At 38.9% G+C, this 17,695-nt stretch overlaps 1 protein-coding gene across 13 annotated transcripts in view; it reads right to left on the minus strand.

The window, feature by feature from the left end:
- Positions 1-17,695, minus strand: part of SIPA1L1 (signal induced proliferation associated 1 like 1) — a 370,378-nt gene that overhangs the window by 98,238 nt on the left and 254,445 nt on the right. For all 13 annotated transcript variants that reach the window (XM_061156758.1, XM_061156766.1, XM_061156764.1 and 10 more), the window contains 2 exons: positions 15,613-15,743; positions 9,942-10,130 (listed from right to left, as the gene is read on the minus strand). In XM_061156758.1, the coding sequence (XP_061012741.1) occupies positions 9,942-10,130; positions 15,613-15,743 (320 nt within the window). The remainder of the gene's footprint in view (positions 1-9,941; positions 10,131-15,612; positions 15,744-17,695) is intronic.

Below are 17,695 nucleotides of genomic sequence, written 5' to 3' on the forward strand. Positions count from 1 at the left end.
GGAGAATCCGCATGGAACGAGCCTGGCGGGCTACAGTCCACGGGGTCACAAAGTGGCGGACACAACTGGGCGAAGAAAGCACCAGTATCCAGCTCAGCAAATCCTTATCTCCCTGGGCTCACATCTCAGTCTTCAATCAGGGAGACCTCTGGGCTTCGACTGGGTGGCCCCTCCTGGCTGTGCAGCCTGGGAGCTCAGGCTGAAAGCTGGTGTGATTTTTACTATTCATTTGGTTCCCATTGTCCTTTGTTGCCTGACTTCAACATTATAAAAACCACTCTTCCATTGGTTTGCCTAGTTTTTAAAAGTTGTTTCAGATGGGAAAGTAAATCTAGTTCTTCTCTTTTAATCTTGGCTGGAAATAGAATCTGCCTCCATTTTCAAGTCATATAATTTCTGGACAGTAAACTGCATCGGCTTGAGGCATACGGTTTAATGATTTCTAACAAACCCCTATTCAATCAAAATACAGAACATTTCTTTCACCCCAAGCCCCCTGGTTCCCATCTGCTATATATGCCTGTATCAACCGACAGCCTCAGATAATCAATGTTCTATTTTTTTCCCCACTGTAAATTTGTCCATCTATATTTTTAAAAAGTATTTTTGCTGGGTAAAATTCCTAGTGAGAATTCTTCTTTTTCAGCATTCTAGAAATGCGGCTTCCACCTTTTATATTTTACAGATCAGGAAATGGTTAATTTTAATCCAATTGTCTTATATTCTTCTTCGAATGTACTTTTTCCTCTGGCTATTTTTAGATTGTTCTTTTTTTCTTTTAATTTCAGCAATTTTTACTACAATGGACCTATATCTGACTTTCTTTGTATCTACCCTGCTTACCATAGGCAGAGTTCCTTGACTCTGTCTTAACTCGTGTGTGTTTCATCAGTTTCGGAAACTTCTCTAGGGGTATTTCTTCAGACATCGATTATGTCTCCAAATACTGCTTTCAATTCTCTTCCTCTCTTTGGGAATTCCATTACACCCATGTATTCACTATGGCCCACATGTCTTTTAGGCACTTTTCTGTATTTCTCATGTTTTCTTGTCTACATTATTCAAGTAAACATTTTCTGGTAACTTCAATTCATCATTTTTCTCTTCTGTTGTGTCTAATGTGCTCTGTAAAACTTTTGCTGAGATTTTTAACTTCTGGGGTTTTCTTTTTTTCCCCTCCAGTTCTAGAATTTCATTTTGATTTTTTTAAAAAGCAAATCCAAGTTCTCCAGTGATCCTTGACCTCTGTTCTTTACTTCTGCAGGTCCCATGAAAACAATGAAAACTCTAAACAGTCACCTAACTTTTAATCTGTACTTTGGCCACACTTAAGCCCCAAGCCTTTTACAAATCAGCAAATGCCCAAGGAAAAAAGTGCTGCAGAATGATTTAATTTTGATGAACCCAAATTCCTCAATTATTTCTTCTCTAGACCAAGATTTTGATATCATATCTAAGAACTCTTCACTAATCCTTAGGTCACAGATTTTCTTCTATGTTTTTGTCACAGATTTTTAAAGTTCTACATTTCAACTTATGACTCATTTAAATAAATTTCTGTATAATGTGTGAGGTTTAGGTCAAGTTCATTATTTTGTCTATGTAATTGTTTCATCACCTTTGTTTGAAAAGCCTACCTTTCCTCCACTGAATATTTTTACTCCTTTGTCAAAAATCAGTTGGATATATTTGTGTGGGGCTGTTTTCGGTTTCTCTATTTCGTTTTTTATTGAAGGACTATAAATGGTACTGTATTTTATTTTCTGTTTCCCCATGTTCATTAAAAGAGATCCAACTGATTTTTTTGAGTTAATGTTGAATCACACAACCATGCTGGACACAGCCTGCAGTTCTAACAAGTTTTGGCAGATTTCTTGGGGTTTTGGACACAGACTATCATGTTATCTGACATAGGGACACTTTCACGTTTTCCCTTCCTTTATCCACATGCCTTCCTTTTCTTGCCTTATTGTACTGACTAGACCTTTCAGCACGATGTTGAATAGCAATGGTGGCTGTATACATCTTTGTCTTTACCATTAAGTCTTTAATCAACTATGATGTATGCTGCAGGGGTTTTATAGGTGTATTTTGTTTTTTAATCAAGTTGAAGAAGTTCCTCTTATTTCAGTTTTTATTGTTTGTGGTCATTATGGCTTTCCTCATCCCAAGATCCCCAGCCAGTCTACTTCCTTCTTTTCACCTTTCAGATTCACATTTGCTTTATATTCAGTGGCTGTACTTAGCAAAAAGCATCTATTCCATGCTTCTAGAAGCAAAAGTCCAAATCTATTTTTTAAAAGCACTGATTATTCCTGGTGGGTAGGCTGATCTGAGACAAGTTATTCTGCCATTACTAGATATGAAGACCTTGCTCATTTTTCAAATCCTTGTGATTCATATTGACAGCATTTACTTCGGTTTGTTCTTCATAAACATGATAACTGTTTTAACTACTTTCTAAAGATTTTTCACTGTACTGTCCTCCAAAAAGAATGACAAAGAGACTGGAAAAATTCAATGTTGGGAGTGAAAAAATTGCTAGTTAGAAACTTTATCCTCATTGGAATTTACTAACAAAAATCAAACTGCTTTAAAAAATGACATATGGATACTGGGTAGAAAAATCATTTTTAAAAAAATCTGTCTGAAATGCTGTCAAAATTATTTATATACATGTGCACAGATTCTATTTTTATCTTTGGCATAATGTAAAGGAAATATTCTAGACACACATTTTGTATTCCATACACATATAGAGGAAATATTCAATACATACATTCTATATAAATATTCTATAATAATATGTTGTGTAAAAGTTCTCACAAAAATAGAAAGCTTCATACTGGGTATTAAATTGATGATTTATATACTTGTACTGATTTGATATTAAGATGAATTTCAATTATATAGGAATAGGCTCTTCATTGCAGCATTGTTTGTAACAGTAAGACTGGAATCCATCTAAATGTCTATTAATAGAGAAACTGATTAGATAAAACTTTGGTACAGCAACTAAACAGAATATTATGCAGCCATTAAAAACAATGGGAAAACTTCCTGTGTACTGACATAGAAAGATCTTCAAAATGTATTACTAAGTGAAAATGCAAATGTGTATAGCATGTTATATTTTGTATAAGAAAAAGGGAAATAAGGCTACATATGCATTTTTGGTGTATCTGTATAAAGAAACATCAGAATACATAAGAAACTAATAAAAGTAGAAACCAGAAGGGAGAAGAAGAGAGCTGAGAGATAGGAACAGGGTAGAAATGGGATCCTTCAATGTAAACACTTTGATTTTTGGCCCATGTGAAGATACTATTAAAAGCTAATTAAGAAAAGTCCTATAGAAGGGAAACTAGCTTTTTATTTTAAAGCTGAATTTAAAGCACAATTCAGTTTAAAATCAAGCAGACTGAAATATCTACAATCAGTTCCTCTATCTTTTTGGATTGTGAACCAGAGTCCTTACTGCAAGTCTTAGCCATGCTGAGTTCCTTCACTATAAAGTATAGTCCTACTAAGCCAAACGTCTTCCAAACGCTACTGCTTTCAGTAATATTAATCATAAATCTTACCTCTGGAAAGGACTCCATCCAGTCACCCACCCCAGCCTCAGCCAGGCAAATAGCATGGATGAGCCCATGCAGAATAATCATTACTTGTGAGCAGACAAGAGAAAAAGACCAATGCCACAGGCTTCTTTCCCTGATCTGATGACTGTCATGTATATTTCTTCCTGATAATGTACATATGGAACCAATCTGGTGGCCTTCTGAACTTTACACATGCATTAACTGATATCATAATCTAGAAGAAGATCAAAATTTCAGGAGTGTTAATTGTTTTGCCAAAGCTTCATTCATAGACAATGTTGTTTTCCCTACGGCTCATTCTTTAACTCCAGATGCCTGAATCAAAGAGGAAAGTGGCTGGTCAAACTCATTTATCATCAATAAAATAACACACCAGGGCAATGAACAGGCTAAGTCAGCAAAGAATTTCATTTATTCCCTAAATCAAAAGGACAGCACTATTCATTATTAAATAAAGATTGCTTTTTTCCTTTTATCTATTCTTGAGATGTATATTGCAGACCTAATTAGATATGATTACTTTACCCCTTTAACTTCAATAATTTGAAGGGCAACATTTTAAAGAACAGAGAATCCAATAAATGTTTTCATTTCTTTGTATTTTTAAATAAGTATCTAGAAATACAGTGGAAATATTGATTTAGATAAAATCACTGCTATGTACATGAAACTTGACATTTCCTAATGAAAACAGGTCTTCCAATTTTCTCTACTGCAGACTGGCAATTTTACTTTATTTTTAAGTTCTATTCTGATCTTGGGTTTTGCATGTTATACTTACTATTGAGCTCTGCAGCCGGTAGCAATAAAACCTGGAGCCATATTTCCAGTTTCTTCTCCTACTCAAGGAGAGAGAATGGGAAGATGGGGTGTAGAGTGTATTGGGAAAGAAAGTAGACTCTCGAGTCTGAATGCTTGGATTTAAGACCTGCCTCCAGCATATCCTAACTGTGATCTGGGGGGGTCCTTCACCCTCTTTGTGCCTCAGGGCTCTTATCAGCAAAGCAAGAACAATAATAGCATCTACATCAAAGGATCCTAAGGATTAATTAAAATAATTCACGTAAATTGCTTCACAGTTCCTGGCTTAGTCACTGCTCAATAAAAAAACATCTATTTTTGTAACTGCCTGACACTGCTGCTCTGCGGGCTTGCTTGCTGTCCCTTACGCACACCCCACGCTCCTGCCCTGCTCTGCTTTGTCCTCACTGTTCTGAGTCTAGACCGCCACACCGCTTATCTTCCGGACCGATGAAAGGTCCATTTCGTCCGGACCCATCTGATTAATCGTGACTTGGCCCCACTGGCCTGTTTGTTAGCAGTTCTGGTATTACACTCATTATATTATATGTGCTGCCGAAGCGAGCACTTACACTCATTATATTAAACCCACCTTTTATTACAGCAATTTATGACTTCGTTTCCTTCATAGGTAAAGACTGTGTCTTACTAGCATACAGTATTTATTAATAAAAATCTGCAAAGAGTGGTCACTGAACATTTACTGGATTTGAAAAGTTATGCTTTTACTTATAAAAGTAAGCACGATATGTTATACTATATAACAGCATGAGGCTTATAAAGATGAAATGAGATAATGCACGTAAACGGCTACTAACAGTTATTATTTTATCATCATTCAGTGTTTACCATGTGTCTGGCATTGCATTAAGTGCTCTACATGTGTGAGATCCTTGAAAGAGGGCCTGGAATAATGATCTTTCACTCTCTTTTCACTTTCAATGTCACTTTCACTGCTGGTAGAAAGATCTTTTCACTCCATTGCACGGAGTAGGTGAGATAAAGGCGTTTTTTAATGACTGATGAAGAAAAACAGCATTGATATGGCAAATCTAAAAGCAACTGAATTACCCATATTATTAAAAAGTTGGCAATAGATAATGAAATTCCTGATACTTTACAGTGCAGTTTGGAAGATCAAAATAATTTGATATGTGCAAAAAGTAAAAGTGAAAGTGTTAGTAGCTCAGTCATGTCTGACTCTGCAATACCATGGACTATAGCTTGCCAGGCTCCTCTGTTCATGGAATTCTTCAGGCAAGAATACTGGAGTTGATTGCCATTCCCCTCTCCAGGGAATCTTCCTGACCCAGGGATCGAGCCCAGGTCTCCCACTTTGCAGGCAGATTCTTTACCATCTGAGCCAAAGATGAAAACTTGCAAATCTTAAAAGCCAAAGTTAGTATCATGCAAACGCATATCCAGCGTTCAGGACTCCTAATGCAAAACAGTACTGCTTCTGAAAGCCTCATTCCTCTCAAGTGCAAAAGGCCAATAACTGGAAGCTACCATCCAGGGGTGCCGTGAGGGTTAAAGCAGATAATGCTGGTAAAGAGCTTAGAACAGTGTAATAAGTAAACATATATACTTATCTAAAGTGTCTTCATCATAAGAGATGCTCTCAATTATCTCATAAGTGAAGATCCAGGACCATGATGGGAAAACTAAATCCAGAGTTAATTCAAATTTGCTAAGTCACAAGCTGTTCTAAATTCATGACCATGTGCAATCATTGGCAGGTTATTTCATCTTCTGATTGCCCTTCAGATGATAATGGAAATGGACATCAATCAAGAGGGAAAGGCCCAGGAAGTTGTGAGGAAGGTGAATGTAAAAGCATGGGTAAGCCACGAAGCACCGGATCACTTCCTAAAACTCGGGGAACTAAAATGTCAACTTCAGTTCCCACATAAATATCGGAGTCTAGTCAAATGAGAAACAAATTTTTATATTTTTGTGAAATGCTATCTTTTATGTCATATAGATATAACTTACATCTGTTCTTCTGTTCATTTTAGCTTTTAAAAATGGTAAATGAAAAAAAAAAAAGCACCAAAGATCTGAAAGGCAAAATGACACAATATAGCAAGCAAATAGTGTTTTCTTTATCTGAGAATAATAATGTGAGCTGTTAAAGTAGAAAATATTTTAAAGGAATTATTTAAATAAAATTTAAAGGGAGCTGTAGAGGCTCCTTTCAGTGAGTTGTTTTTGGCATTCATACTATGCGTGTGTGTACTAAGTTGCTTCAGTCATTGGCTAGAGTCCATGGGGATGCAAAGAGTTGGACACGACTGAGCAACTAATACACAATTCAAACTATGAATCTCTTTAAATATAAAGATGTACAAAGCATGAAATTTCAAAAAATGATGACACAGATGGAAACTAAAAACATTTTGCCGTGATTCAAATGCATTATAAGCACCTCGAGGCATTCCTTTTTCAAAATCTGTTATCTGTAAAGTCACCAGAATAATCAATTTCTCAAAAGGATTCCAAGGCATAAAATTAGTAAAATTAGTAAAATTTCCTTACCAAAAATACGACTCCCTAGACTAAGCCCCTAAGTATGTGTCCTCTGTCTTTTATCAGTATAATCCTGGGCTTTAAATGCTATGAATACATAAACAGAAAGAGAGGCCAAGGAGTGGTATCCCTTAGTTCAGATATAGAGCTGCTCACACAGAATAGCAGGTTTTAAACTTCTAGATTCTACTGTCTAGTAAAATTTCCAAAGTAAACCTGGGGAGACTCATCTAGACTGCCAAACTGTAATTTCACTGAGAAAGCATTATAGAAAACATTTAACACATATGATCATCAATAATTTATGAAGGAAAGGATAAATAGTTTAATATCCCCCAAGATGAGGGCAGGAGGAGAAAGGGTCGACAGACGATGCGATGGTTGGATGGCATCACTGACATAATGCACATGAGTTTGAACAAACTGGGAGATAGTGAAGGACAGGGAAGCCTGGCATGCTGCCGTCCCTGGGGTGGCAAAAAGTCAGAATGACTTATTAGTGACTGAACAACAACAACAAAAATAAGAAGCCCTTCATTTCAGAATAATGGACAGTTTTGTGAATTAAATAAATGTACCTTTAAGCTAAATTCATTATAGTGCTTTCATCTTTCCTTGTGGAAGTGAAAGTTGCTCAATCGTGTCCGACTCTTTGCAACACCATGGACTAGAGAGTCCCTGGAATTTTCTAGGCCAGAATACTGGAGTGGGTAGCCTTTCCCTTCTCCAGGGGATCTTCCCAAACCTGGGATCAAACCCAGGCCTCCCATATTGCAGATGGATTCTTTACCAGCTGAGCCACAAGGGAAGCCCACGAATACTGGAGTGAGTAGCCTATCCCTTCTCCAGCAGATCTTTCTGACCCAGGAACCGAACCAGGGTCTCCTGTATTACAGGTGGATTCTTTGCCAACTGAGCTATCAGGGAAGTCCTTGTGGATGGAACCATAAAGCATTTATCACAGAACAGCACTACCTGTGGTCTAATATTTTGTAAAGACTAAGAGAGACATGAAATGTGCCAGGGATCCCATAAAATATCTATAATTGGGGCAGTCAGTTTTTAAGTAAAACCTAGGGTGAAAAGGAAAAAAAATCATCCTTTATGCAAAATAATCTGTTTAATATATTGAAATTAGAATGTTCAGTATGTGATTGTACTGTAGGTGTGCATGCTAAGTAGCTTTAGTCATATGTGACTCTTTGTGACCCTATGGACTGTAGCCCACCAGACTCCTCTGTCCATGGGATTCTCTAGGCAAAAATACTGGAGTGGGTTGCCATGCCCTCTTCCAGGGGATCTTCCCAATCCAGGGGATTGAACCTGTGCCTTTTGTGTCTCCTGCATATGCAGCCAGGTTCTTTACCATTAGCACCACTGGGAAGCCCCCAAATCTCATCCCTTATATTATCAGTCTAAATGTTGTTTCCCTTGAACCTGTAAAATTGAAAATAAATCATCATTTTTCTACTCTTCCTTTGTTAGAATAAATGCTCAAAATATTTATTGGAACACAGCACCCAAAATAGTTAAATTTATGTATCAGTAGTCTTCTGAAAGTGTTAGTCACTCAGTTGTGTCCATCTCTTTGCAACTTCATGGACTATAGCCTGCCATGCTCCTCTATCCATGGAATTTTCCAGGCAAGTGTACTGGAGTGGGTAGCCATTCCCTTCTCCAGAGGATCTTCCTGACCAACAGATTGAACCCGGGTCTCCTACATTACAGGCAGATTCTTTACCATCTGAGCCACCAGGAAGCCCCAAGCATTCAAAGTGCTCAAATTGATGTGTTATAAATATGGATACTCACAGTCTACTTGAAATATACATATGGAATAGATATTAGCTGTGCTTAAGATGACGGACAAAAGGAACAATGATTAGAAAAGTTACATCTAATATCTAATAATATATTCCCATCAGCTGAGTTAAAAGACTGAATCAAACCTTGCAACTGTGACTTTGCACTATAATTCATTTTAATAAAATTCAAATTTTTGCCTAATTAAGAAAATTCTATCAAACTTTGTTCATAGAATGGAATTCAATAACTGGACCAATTTTCCTTTTTGAAGACTCTTTAAAAAAATTCAGTGGAAAAGCTATTACCACTCAGTCAAGACACATTATGGTGAAAATATTCAAAGAAAGAGTTAAAATAAGAGTATATAAATACAACGTCTAACAAAACTAGCCCATATGCTCAGATGATTCCAACTAGAATGTGGATACACTCTCCAGTTAGTGGATTACAGCTCTGCATTCTCTACTTGTCTGTCCCCTCTATATGAATTATCCTATCACTCATTTCTATCTGGATCAATGACCTCACATTAAGGTTTAGGAAGTATGGAGGTGAGAAAATCTTGAGTATTTTCATTTTGTTACATATTAGGATCCAGATGTTTTTTAATTCTGAATTTTGTAATTAAAAATCTTGACAAAAATACATCTCTGGTGGTACTAATAGACTAAAAATTAAAGCTCTTAAGAACAGTATGGTATAGTTGTCCCCAGAACATGCTTTGAACTTATTAACTGTGTGAACTTGGACTTATTCCTTAACCCTCTCTCTGTGTCTCAGATTCCTCGTCCTTAAAGTGGGGATAAAAATGGTACCATTCTCCTGGGGTTGGGACATAAGTTGGGATAATATATTAAGGTACTTAAAACAGAGCCTGGTGAATATGATCATTAGTATCAGCTACTGTTTTGCTATTACTTATTCCTGGAGTATCTGAAAAATTCATTGCATTAATGGAAGATTACCACAAGAGTTGAACATTGTTTAAGTACCATATCAGTCAATCCTGACACAGAGAATCTCATCAGATGAGAAATGTTCAGTGAGTTAAGAAAAAAGAAAATGAGTAACTGCAAAGAGAAGATCCTTCATAATAAATGGTATCAGTTTTCCCCGTCAAAAAAGAACTACTCAGGTCTCATTCTGGAAGCTTAGTGGGAAGCCCGAGCAACAGAAATGTCCTCCCCTGGAAGCCACACTCACCCCCTGCTCATCCAATTTCATGAGTTGTTCTGTGACTTTGGGGGTGTTGAAGGCCAACCGCAGGCACTGAACGTTGAGCTCAGGAATCACGTGCTCCAGCACCTCCTTCAGGGGGAGCCCCCGAGCCGTCGAGTGCTTTGCCGTTGAGGGAATGGCGTCCTCCAGCACGGACCCTCTCAGTGTCATGAGCTGAAAGAGAGACACATGTCCAGCGAGATGAGTTAATACAACCAGTGTGAGGACCCCCTTAGGGAGTTGATGGTGACTGTTGATGAGTTGAGCCAGTGAGGGAGAAAGGATGGGGGAAGTGATCTAAGATACTTTGTGTATGAAAAACGAGCCCAGTACTTTCAAGAAGAGCCAGGCAAGTCCAATGGAACTCATCATCAAGCTTTCTGAGGACATGTCCTTAAATACCAAAGAGTACACGTTTCCTTGAAGAGCTCAGGAAGACCAAGGTCTCCATATAGCTATACAATGTCACTTACACAAATACCAGGAAATTAAGGAGATATCCCAGAGACTAGCTGAAGACTAAATGCTTAGAATTTGGATGTTATACCTTTTTGAATTGTAAGAGGTAAGGGCAGGGGAAGAGTTTTAAATTTCATAATGCACTGTTGACAAGCTTAAACTATTCCTAACCCCAAATGCTGCTATGATAGGACAACGATTAAAGTCAGTACAGAGCCACTGTCTACAGCATTTAAAGTGACTTGTGCTTTCCCCCATGTCTTAAGAACTCTGCTATTATTATGAAATATAAACACAAGCAAAGACATTTCCTTAAGTAATGATGATTTGTCGAAGCAAAATAGCTTTCATGTTCAGGAATTTTCATGTGACAAAGTTGTTAGTACAATTTAAACACTCTATGGTGACTTAAAACCATTAAGTTGAATGAATTTCCATTAAGCATGTAGGTTATAAGGCATTATACTGCAAAAGGAGTAAATGTTGAAGGCCAAGTATGGTGAAGAAAAGAGGGGTAAGAAATATCCATCCAGGAGGATATATGTGCTAAGAAAAATCTAACAAAGTCAGATTCTATAACAAAAGCAGAAAAAGGACTGCTATGGGTCAGGGCATAAGGAAAGGCCCTCATGGAACAGCGTAGCACTAAAAAGGGGCCTTCAAGGAAAAACTGTACAAAAAGACAGTGTCAGAGAGCAGAGGTGTGGAGATGGGAAACAACAGGGTGTGAGGAGGAAAGAGAGACCAGTGTAGCTGAGCGGGATCTAAGTGAGCCAGAGGGGGCTGGGGGTGGGCCAGAGTCCCCAGCAGCGTGTACCTAGAAGGGTGTGCACCTCACCCAGAACCAATAGGCCATCTCAGAAATTGTTTGCACGTGGATGATGACATAAGAAAATCCAATTGCTACTGCCCAAGAAAGAAACTACAGAGAACACAGCTTGAAAGAAGCTGTACTGTTCAAGTAACAGGCAAGATGGTGTGACAGAGAATTACCAGGGAAAATGGAAACCAAAAGAAGAATCAACAGGGAAGTGAAACCTGTAACAGGTGCCAACGGAAGGGAAAGAGAGATGAGGGTAGGAAAAGCCAAGTTCACCAACCTCTGACTCTCAAGACAAGAAGAAGGTGCTTGAGGTTATTTGCAGTCTATTCACTTGATTGGTATCTTTTCTTTCATTTATAGTCTGCTTTCAAATAACACTTGGGTAAAAAAAACACATCCTTTTCTATGACTTAATATCTAATTTGACAGAAATGATTTTTGTTTAATTTCTCACATCATGAGAAACAGCTGAACAACTCCTGTACTCCTACTTTCATGAGATAATGCCTGTCGAGGGTCGGGAAGATACAAAGCCTGGACGGATTTCCAACTGAGAGAGCCCCAGACCAGGAATGCTAAGGCAGAGTGCTAATCTTGGACCACTGGAAGATAGCAGCTCGCCTCCAGAAAAGTCTGAGCAGATGAGAAAAAGAATGACTCATTTTTATACCTGAACCACCAGTGTGACTGGTATGTTTTGCTAATGACTTTCAGAAACAAGCAGAGAATCCACCTATATGCCTGTGCACCTATGCTTAAAAGCACTCACGCCAGAGATTTTGTTCATAAACAAACAGTCACATTTACAAATACATGTTAAGCCCTTTTTTTGGTTTCTTTATAGTGTGCAATGATTATTTCTATTAAAATGAAAAATACGTTTGTATTTCTGTTATCTTGATGCCATTTGTGAAGCAACTGGAATGTCACTTAGGAGACTGCTTTCTTTTTTCTCGACAGGAAATTAATAGCATGAGAAATCCCTACCAAGGCATAAGAATTAAGTCCTACTTTATTAAATAGTCAGTCAACTGTTCATCCTACGAAGTGCAAGAGCTCCGGATTGGGACCAACATCCAGAGATATTTCTATCAAAGGACTTTCATTAGTATATTTCTTTGAAAAGCCTCATAAAGATATTACAATTAAACCACACTTAAGGATTATTTCTATTGGAAAGAAAAAAAAAAGACAAAAGATAGTGGCAATGAATTAAATAAATGTGAGGGAGAAAGGAAGTAATGAAATGGCGGAGGACTATTTTAGTTGTTAGGTATGTGGTCATAAATCCATGGACAGAGAGCCTGGCGGGCTACGGTCCATAGGATCACAAGAGTTGGACAAGACTTAGCGATTAAAGCACCACCACCATGAACAACTTGGAGTCCTCAACATCCCTGAGCTTATATTCAAGTAGGGGGAAGACATAAAATGACTAAAATAAGTAAGTACAATGTGTGAGATAGTGGTGTTCATGGAAATAAAAAAAAAGGCCTGGAAGTGGGATATGAGACAGTAGAAATTTTAGATCTACTGGCCGAGAAGGCCCCTGTGGCTTAACAGTAAAGGCCAAAAGGAAAAGAGAGTGATGCCCATAAGGATGCCTGGGGAAGAACACTGATTACAGAGGAATAGGGATCATTGGAGCCCTGAGGCAGGGCTGTCCTCAGTTGCCCAGAAGAAAGGAGGCCACTGCGGCTGGAAAAGATGAAGCGAGGTAAAGGTCAGAGACAGATGTGCCTGGACTCCCCGGCTAGGGAGGAGAATGGCTTTTTCCTGGAAGCTGGAAAACCCTAAAAGGGATTCTGAACTGAGGAATCACAGAATCTGTACTACATTTCTAAAGGATCTCTACTGGGCTCAAGAGGATGCAGGCCTAAAGGAAGATGGAGGAAGAAAAGAGAAGATGATGGTGGTCTGGGCCCAGGCAGAGCAGTGAGATGGGAGGAACGGTTGAATTCTGGACACATTCCGAAGACAGTCAACCAGTTTTGTGGGGAGACCAGATCCGAGGGCGGGGTCGGGGTGAGAGGGGAGTCGAACAGGACCTCCAGGTCTCTGGCCTGAACAACTCTAACAAAAGGGTTGTCATTGGTTAAACATTAATTTGAACATGAGAGCAGGCGGTAATGAACCATAAACAACATTTGACTTGGATATTTCAATCAAATGATTAAGGAAATGGCCCCGGGGGCCCATCGAATGGGTAGGTAGGAAAGGACCAAGGAATCCTTAAGTGTGATTTAACTGTAATTACAGGAAGGAGGTGTAGGTGGAGCATTTGAGGTTGAGGCAGGGAGAGGCAAGAAAACAGAAGAAGGTGAGCGTGGTTCCCCAACCATGGCCAAGGGACCAAGTTCACTTAGGTCAGTAGTTGACCCGGAGAGAGAGGCTGCGACCAGCCAGGCATGCAGGCAAGGGAAGCTGGAAGGGACAATCGTGGACAGCAGAGACAGGATCTGAGAAAGAAAGCAAGAAAAGGCCACCTTGGAAAGCCTCAACCTCCAGCATGAAGAATGACAGGATAGGAAGGAACTGAAATAAAACAAAAAATATACAAAAGCAAAAGGATGACGACGACTTAAATCAGAGCGGCCTTAGGGGGCGGGGATAAGGTTAAGCACAGAAGGATAGAAACAGGTGGGAGGAGGTAAGCGTGGCTCTGAGAAAGCTGGTGGGGACAGAGGAACAACTACCTACATCCAACTTCAAAAACATAGTGCGTTCTCTGTGCTTTCAACGTTCAACAAAAGAACGAACTGACCCTGCTTAACGATCAGCTGTGCTTGGAGAAAAAGGACCCTAGAGCACGTGAGTCCTTCATTCCTCTCGGGCCACTCAACACAACACATTAGATATTAAAGCGGTGCCTTTAAAAATCCTATTTTTAATTTCCCCAGAGTTGAAGCTGAGAAACAATTACTAAGTGAAGCCAACCCCTGCAACCTGTCTTGTATTCAATGGGGGAAATGAAGCCAAATGCCCTATTTAAACTAGTTTCAAAACCATTATTTTCTACCTCCCTCAAGGGGGTATTAGGCATTAATGTATGACAACAATCTTAAAGTCATTTGGCTCACAGAGGCAATAAATTGATAGCTGGCATAACTATACACATGTTTAGAAAGAAAACAAAAAAATTCCCTCATAGTCCCAAACTTGGTCATGAGGTCATTTTTTTGAATCTGGAAATCAGGCAGAGCTTTAACAGTCTCCACATGACAAACTCTAGTGCTTGCTTTTATTTTACTTTTGAGAATAAATATACATATATATTATACATAAATATTTGAATACTACATATATGTATTTGGTTGCTCAGTCACATCCCAGTCTTTGGGATGCCATGGACTATAGCCCTCCAGGCTCCTCTGTCTACAGGATTCTCCAGGCAAGAACACTGGAGTGGGTAGCCATTCCCTTCTCCAGGGGATCTTTGCAACCCAGGGATCGAACCTGCATTGCAGGCAGATTCTTTACCATCTTTGCCACCACAGTTTTTCTTTAATGCTTTGTTGGCTATTTTCTTTTGTTTCCTTTTGGACTTCCCTGGTAGCTCAGACGGTAAAGCGTCTGCCTACAATGCGGGACACCCAGGTTCAATCCCTGGGTCAGGAAGATCTCCTGGAGAAGGAAATAGCAATCCGCTCCAGTATTCTTGCCTGGAAAATCCCATGGACAGAGGAGCCTGGTAAGGCTACAGTCCATGGGGTCGCAAAGAGTCGGACACGACTGAGCGACTTCACTTTCTATTTCTTTCACATTCTCTTTTTTACCTGAATTTCACTTTAAAATAGAAACTCACATATTATGTGTACTTAGTTCCTTAAAGAGCTCCAAGGACCCATTTTACCCACAATTAGACAGCCTCTCGTTCAAAAGTCTTTATTTTAAGCCTCCAAGAATAGGTCCAAGATGGCAAAGAAAAAAATCCAAGAAGAGTCCCTTTCCTTTTTCCTGGGTCAAGAAACTTCCTCAACAATAGTTTGAAAAAGTGAGTTAAGTTTTAGTTGACCCCCTCTGGCTCCTCAAGCTGGCTCAGTGCCTTCCGGCTGCCCAAACAGAATATGTAATATCCAATTTGAGATTCTGAGGACTCCAATTTCATTGGGTCACACTTGATGAACATATCTTTCTGTGAATCAAAATTCCCATTCATTTATTGCATCTACCCAAAGCTAGATGGGAAGAAAGGGTCCAGATCTAATCATTATGTCCACCCCCGTCACCACCAGAATGAATGAAAGGGGTCTTTGTTTATTCTAAAGACATTTGTGACCAAGTGCTATTAAATTTAATTGCTTTGCTACTGCTATGACTTTATTTTTTTTCTCACTTAAATTAAGCCTCAAGTCTTTCTCATGTGCAACTTACCTCACTAGTTCTAAAAATTATTCGATAGTTGTAGGGAGATCCATTTTCTTTCGTTTCTTCTGGTTTTTCCCTTCGAATGCTCACAGCCACTGGACCAAGATTCTCATCGGCCCCAAAATAGTTCCAGTGTTCTTAGGTACAATAAGACAAAACAAAATTAGAATATTTACAGCACACTAAAAAATGTCATATGCTGCTTACTATTTAAATCACTCAGAAATTATATCAATAAAATATAAACATATTTAACAAAAATTAATATCCTTCACTGAATTATAAAAGTAAAGACTAAGCAATCAATGTAGGTTTAGTCTCAGAGGTGGTAGGACGACAGAGGTGGCCTGCTGAGCTTTTTTTTTTTTTACTACTCTGCAACTCACTACCTTACTTTTAAAAAGAAATTTGTGTTATTGCCCTATAAACAGGATATACTGTATCAGGGCTTCCTAGCTTTTATAAAAACCGCATCAACTAAAAACCATATCAACCAACCGCCCCCCTCCCCAAACCTACTGAGAACAAAGTTTGAAGATAGATGGATTTCCTGCAGATTAAAAAAGATTTCCCCAGGGACTTCCCTAGCAGTCCAGTGGTTAAGACTCCGTGATCCCAATGCAGGAGACACGTGTTCAATCCCTGTGTAAAGGAAGATCCTGTATGCCACACAGCATGGCCTAAATAAACAAATAAAACGGATCTCCCCGGACAAGAGAGAGGAGAGAGGTCTGAGAGTTACTTGGCAGCATTCTTCTCCCACACTGCCCAGGTTAAGACAGAGTCTTAGCTCAAAGGAAGAGCTTCCAAGTGCCCCTGGGAGGCAGAAGCCCAGACCCAGGGCTTTGGGCCTCACCAAAGGTTCCCGCATAGTAAGCACCAAAGGCAACATCTGGAGGGATGTGAGGGCTGGGATGAGGGCCTCTCCCAGGCCACCATAGTGGCCAGGTAACTAATGGCAGCTCAGGGCCCTCTCCTCAATGTCTGGCATTTCTCCAGACTCCAAAGTTTAGAACAACCTTGGGGGTGGGGCAAAGAGTCCAAATGACTGGTGTTGACTTTATCTTCCTCCTAACAAGAAGGAAGGTTGGGGTCAAAATTAAATCAATTTACAGAAAATGTACAAAGTGATATGTACTTACTATACACCTAAGTATACTTCTGTAAAAAAATTAAAGTTGTTGATATAGACAAAAGATATTCACAGAGAAAGTTATATATATTAAAAAAAAAAAGCCCAAATACACAAAAAGCTAGAGTAGATAACTTACTTTTCAAACCTCCAAAATATTTATTTACATTGCCCTATTTCATTTACATGTGATATGGTTAAATGACTGAGTTGGGACATGGTGGGTTACTCTTATACAAAATGCATCAATATTTGAAAATACACGTTATTCTCATACATAATGTGTATTTGAAATTCCATGAGACTAATAAGAAATAATAGCATAAAATATCTAATCATATAGTTCTAAATTTAGGTAATACATATGAAAATGCTTTGTAAGTACTAAAGAATAATTATAAAAAACAATTATTAATACCATGAGCTATCTAAGAATATTATCACAATCCATGGAAATTCAACATAAGGGAAACACAATGGGAACACAGGCAACAAGCATCTCATATATGGACAGCTGATAAAACAACCCAATAAACATCACAAAATCCATATACAAACACTTATGTACACCCTCAAAACACAGCACATAAGAATCACACTCAGAAGTTATTTACTCTTACTTTGCACATAATTTTAATAAGCGTGGTTGTCTGGTCTTCAAGCCCACAGCTTGATTTCAGAGGTGTGATAAATCCAGATGCTGACAAAGTCCAGAGTGTAGGGCTGACAGAGACTTGCATGCAGACAGCAATGTGACAGACCAGTGACAATAAGGAAGAAAACAAAAAGGGAGGAGATAGAAACAGAATGAAAAAGCGGATGCGAACTGAAAGAGCAACAAGACAGCAGTCTGGGGACACTGACTGAAGGAGCAAAGAGCCTCACACACTTCAAAACTTCAGAGACTATTTTAACCCTGCAGCACAGAACACTGATGGACCTGTCAAAGATAACCAT

Source organism: Dama dama, chromosome 12 (genome assembly GCF_033118175.1).
Source record: "Dama dama isolate Ldn47 chromosome 12, ASM3311817v1, whole genome shotgun sequence".
Lineage (NCBI taxonomy): Eukaryota > Metazoa > Chordata > Mammalia > Artiodactyla > Cervidae > Dama > Dama dama.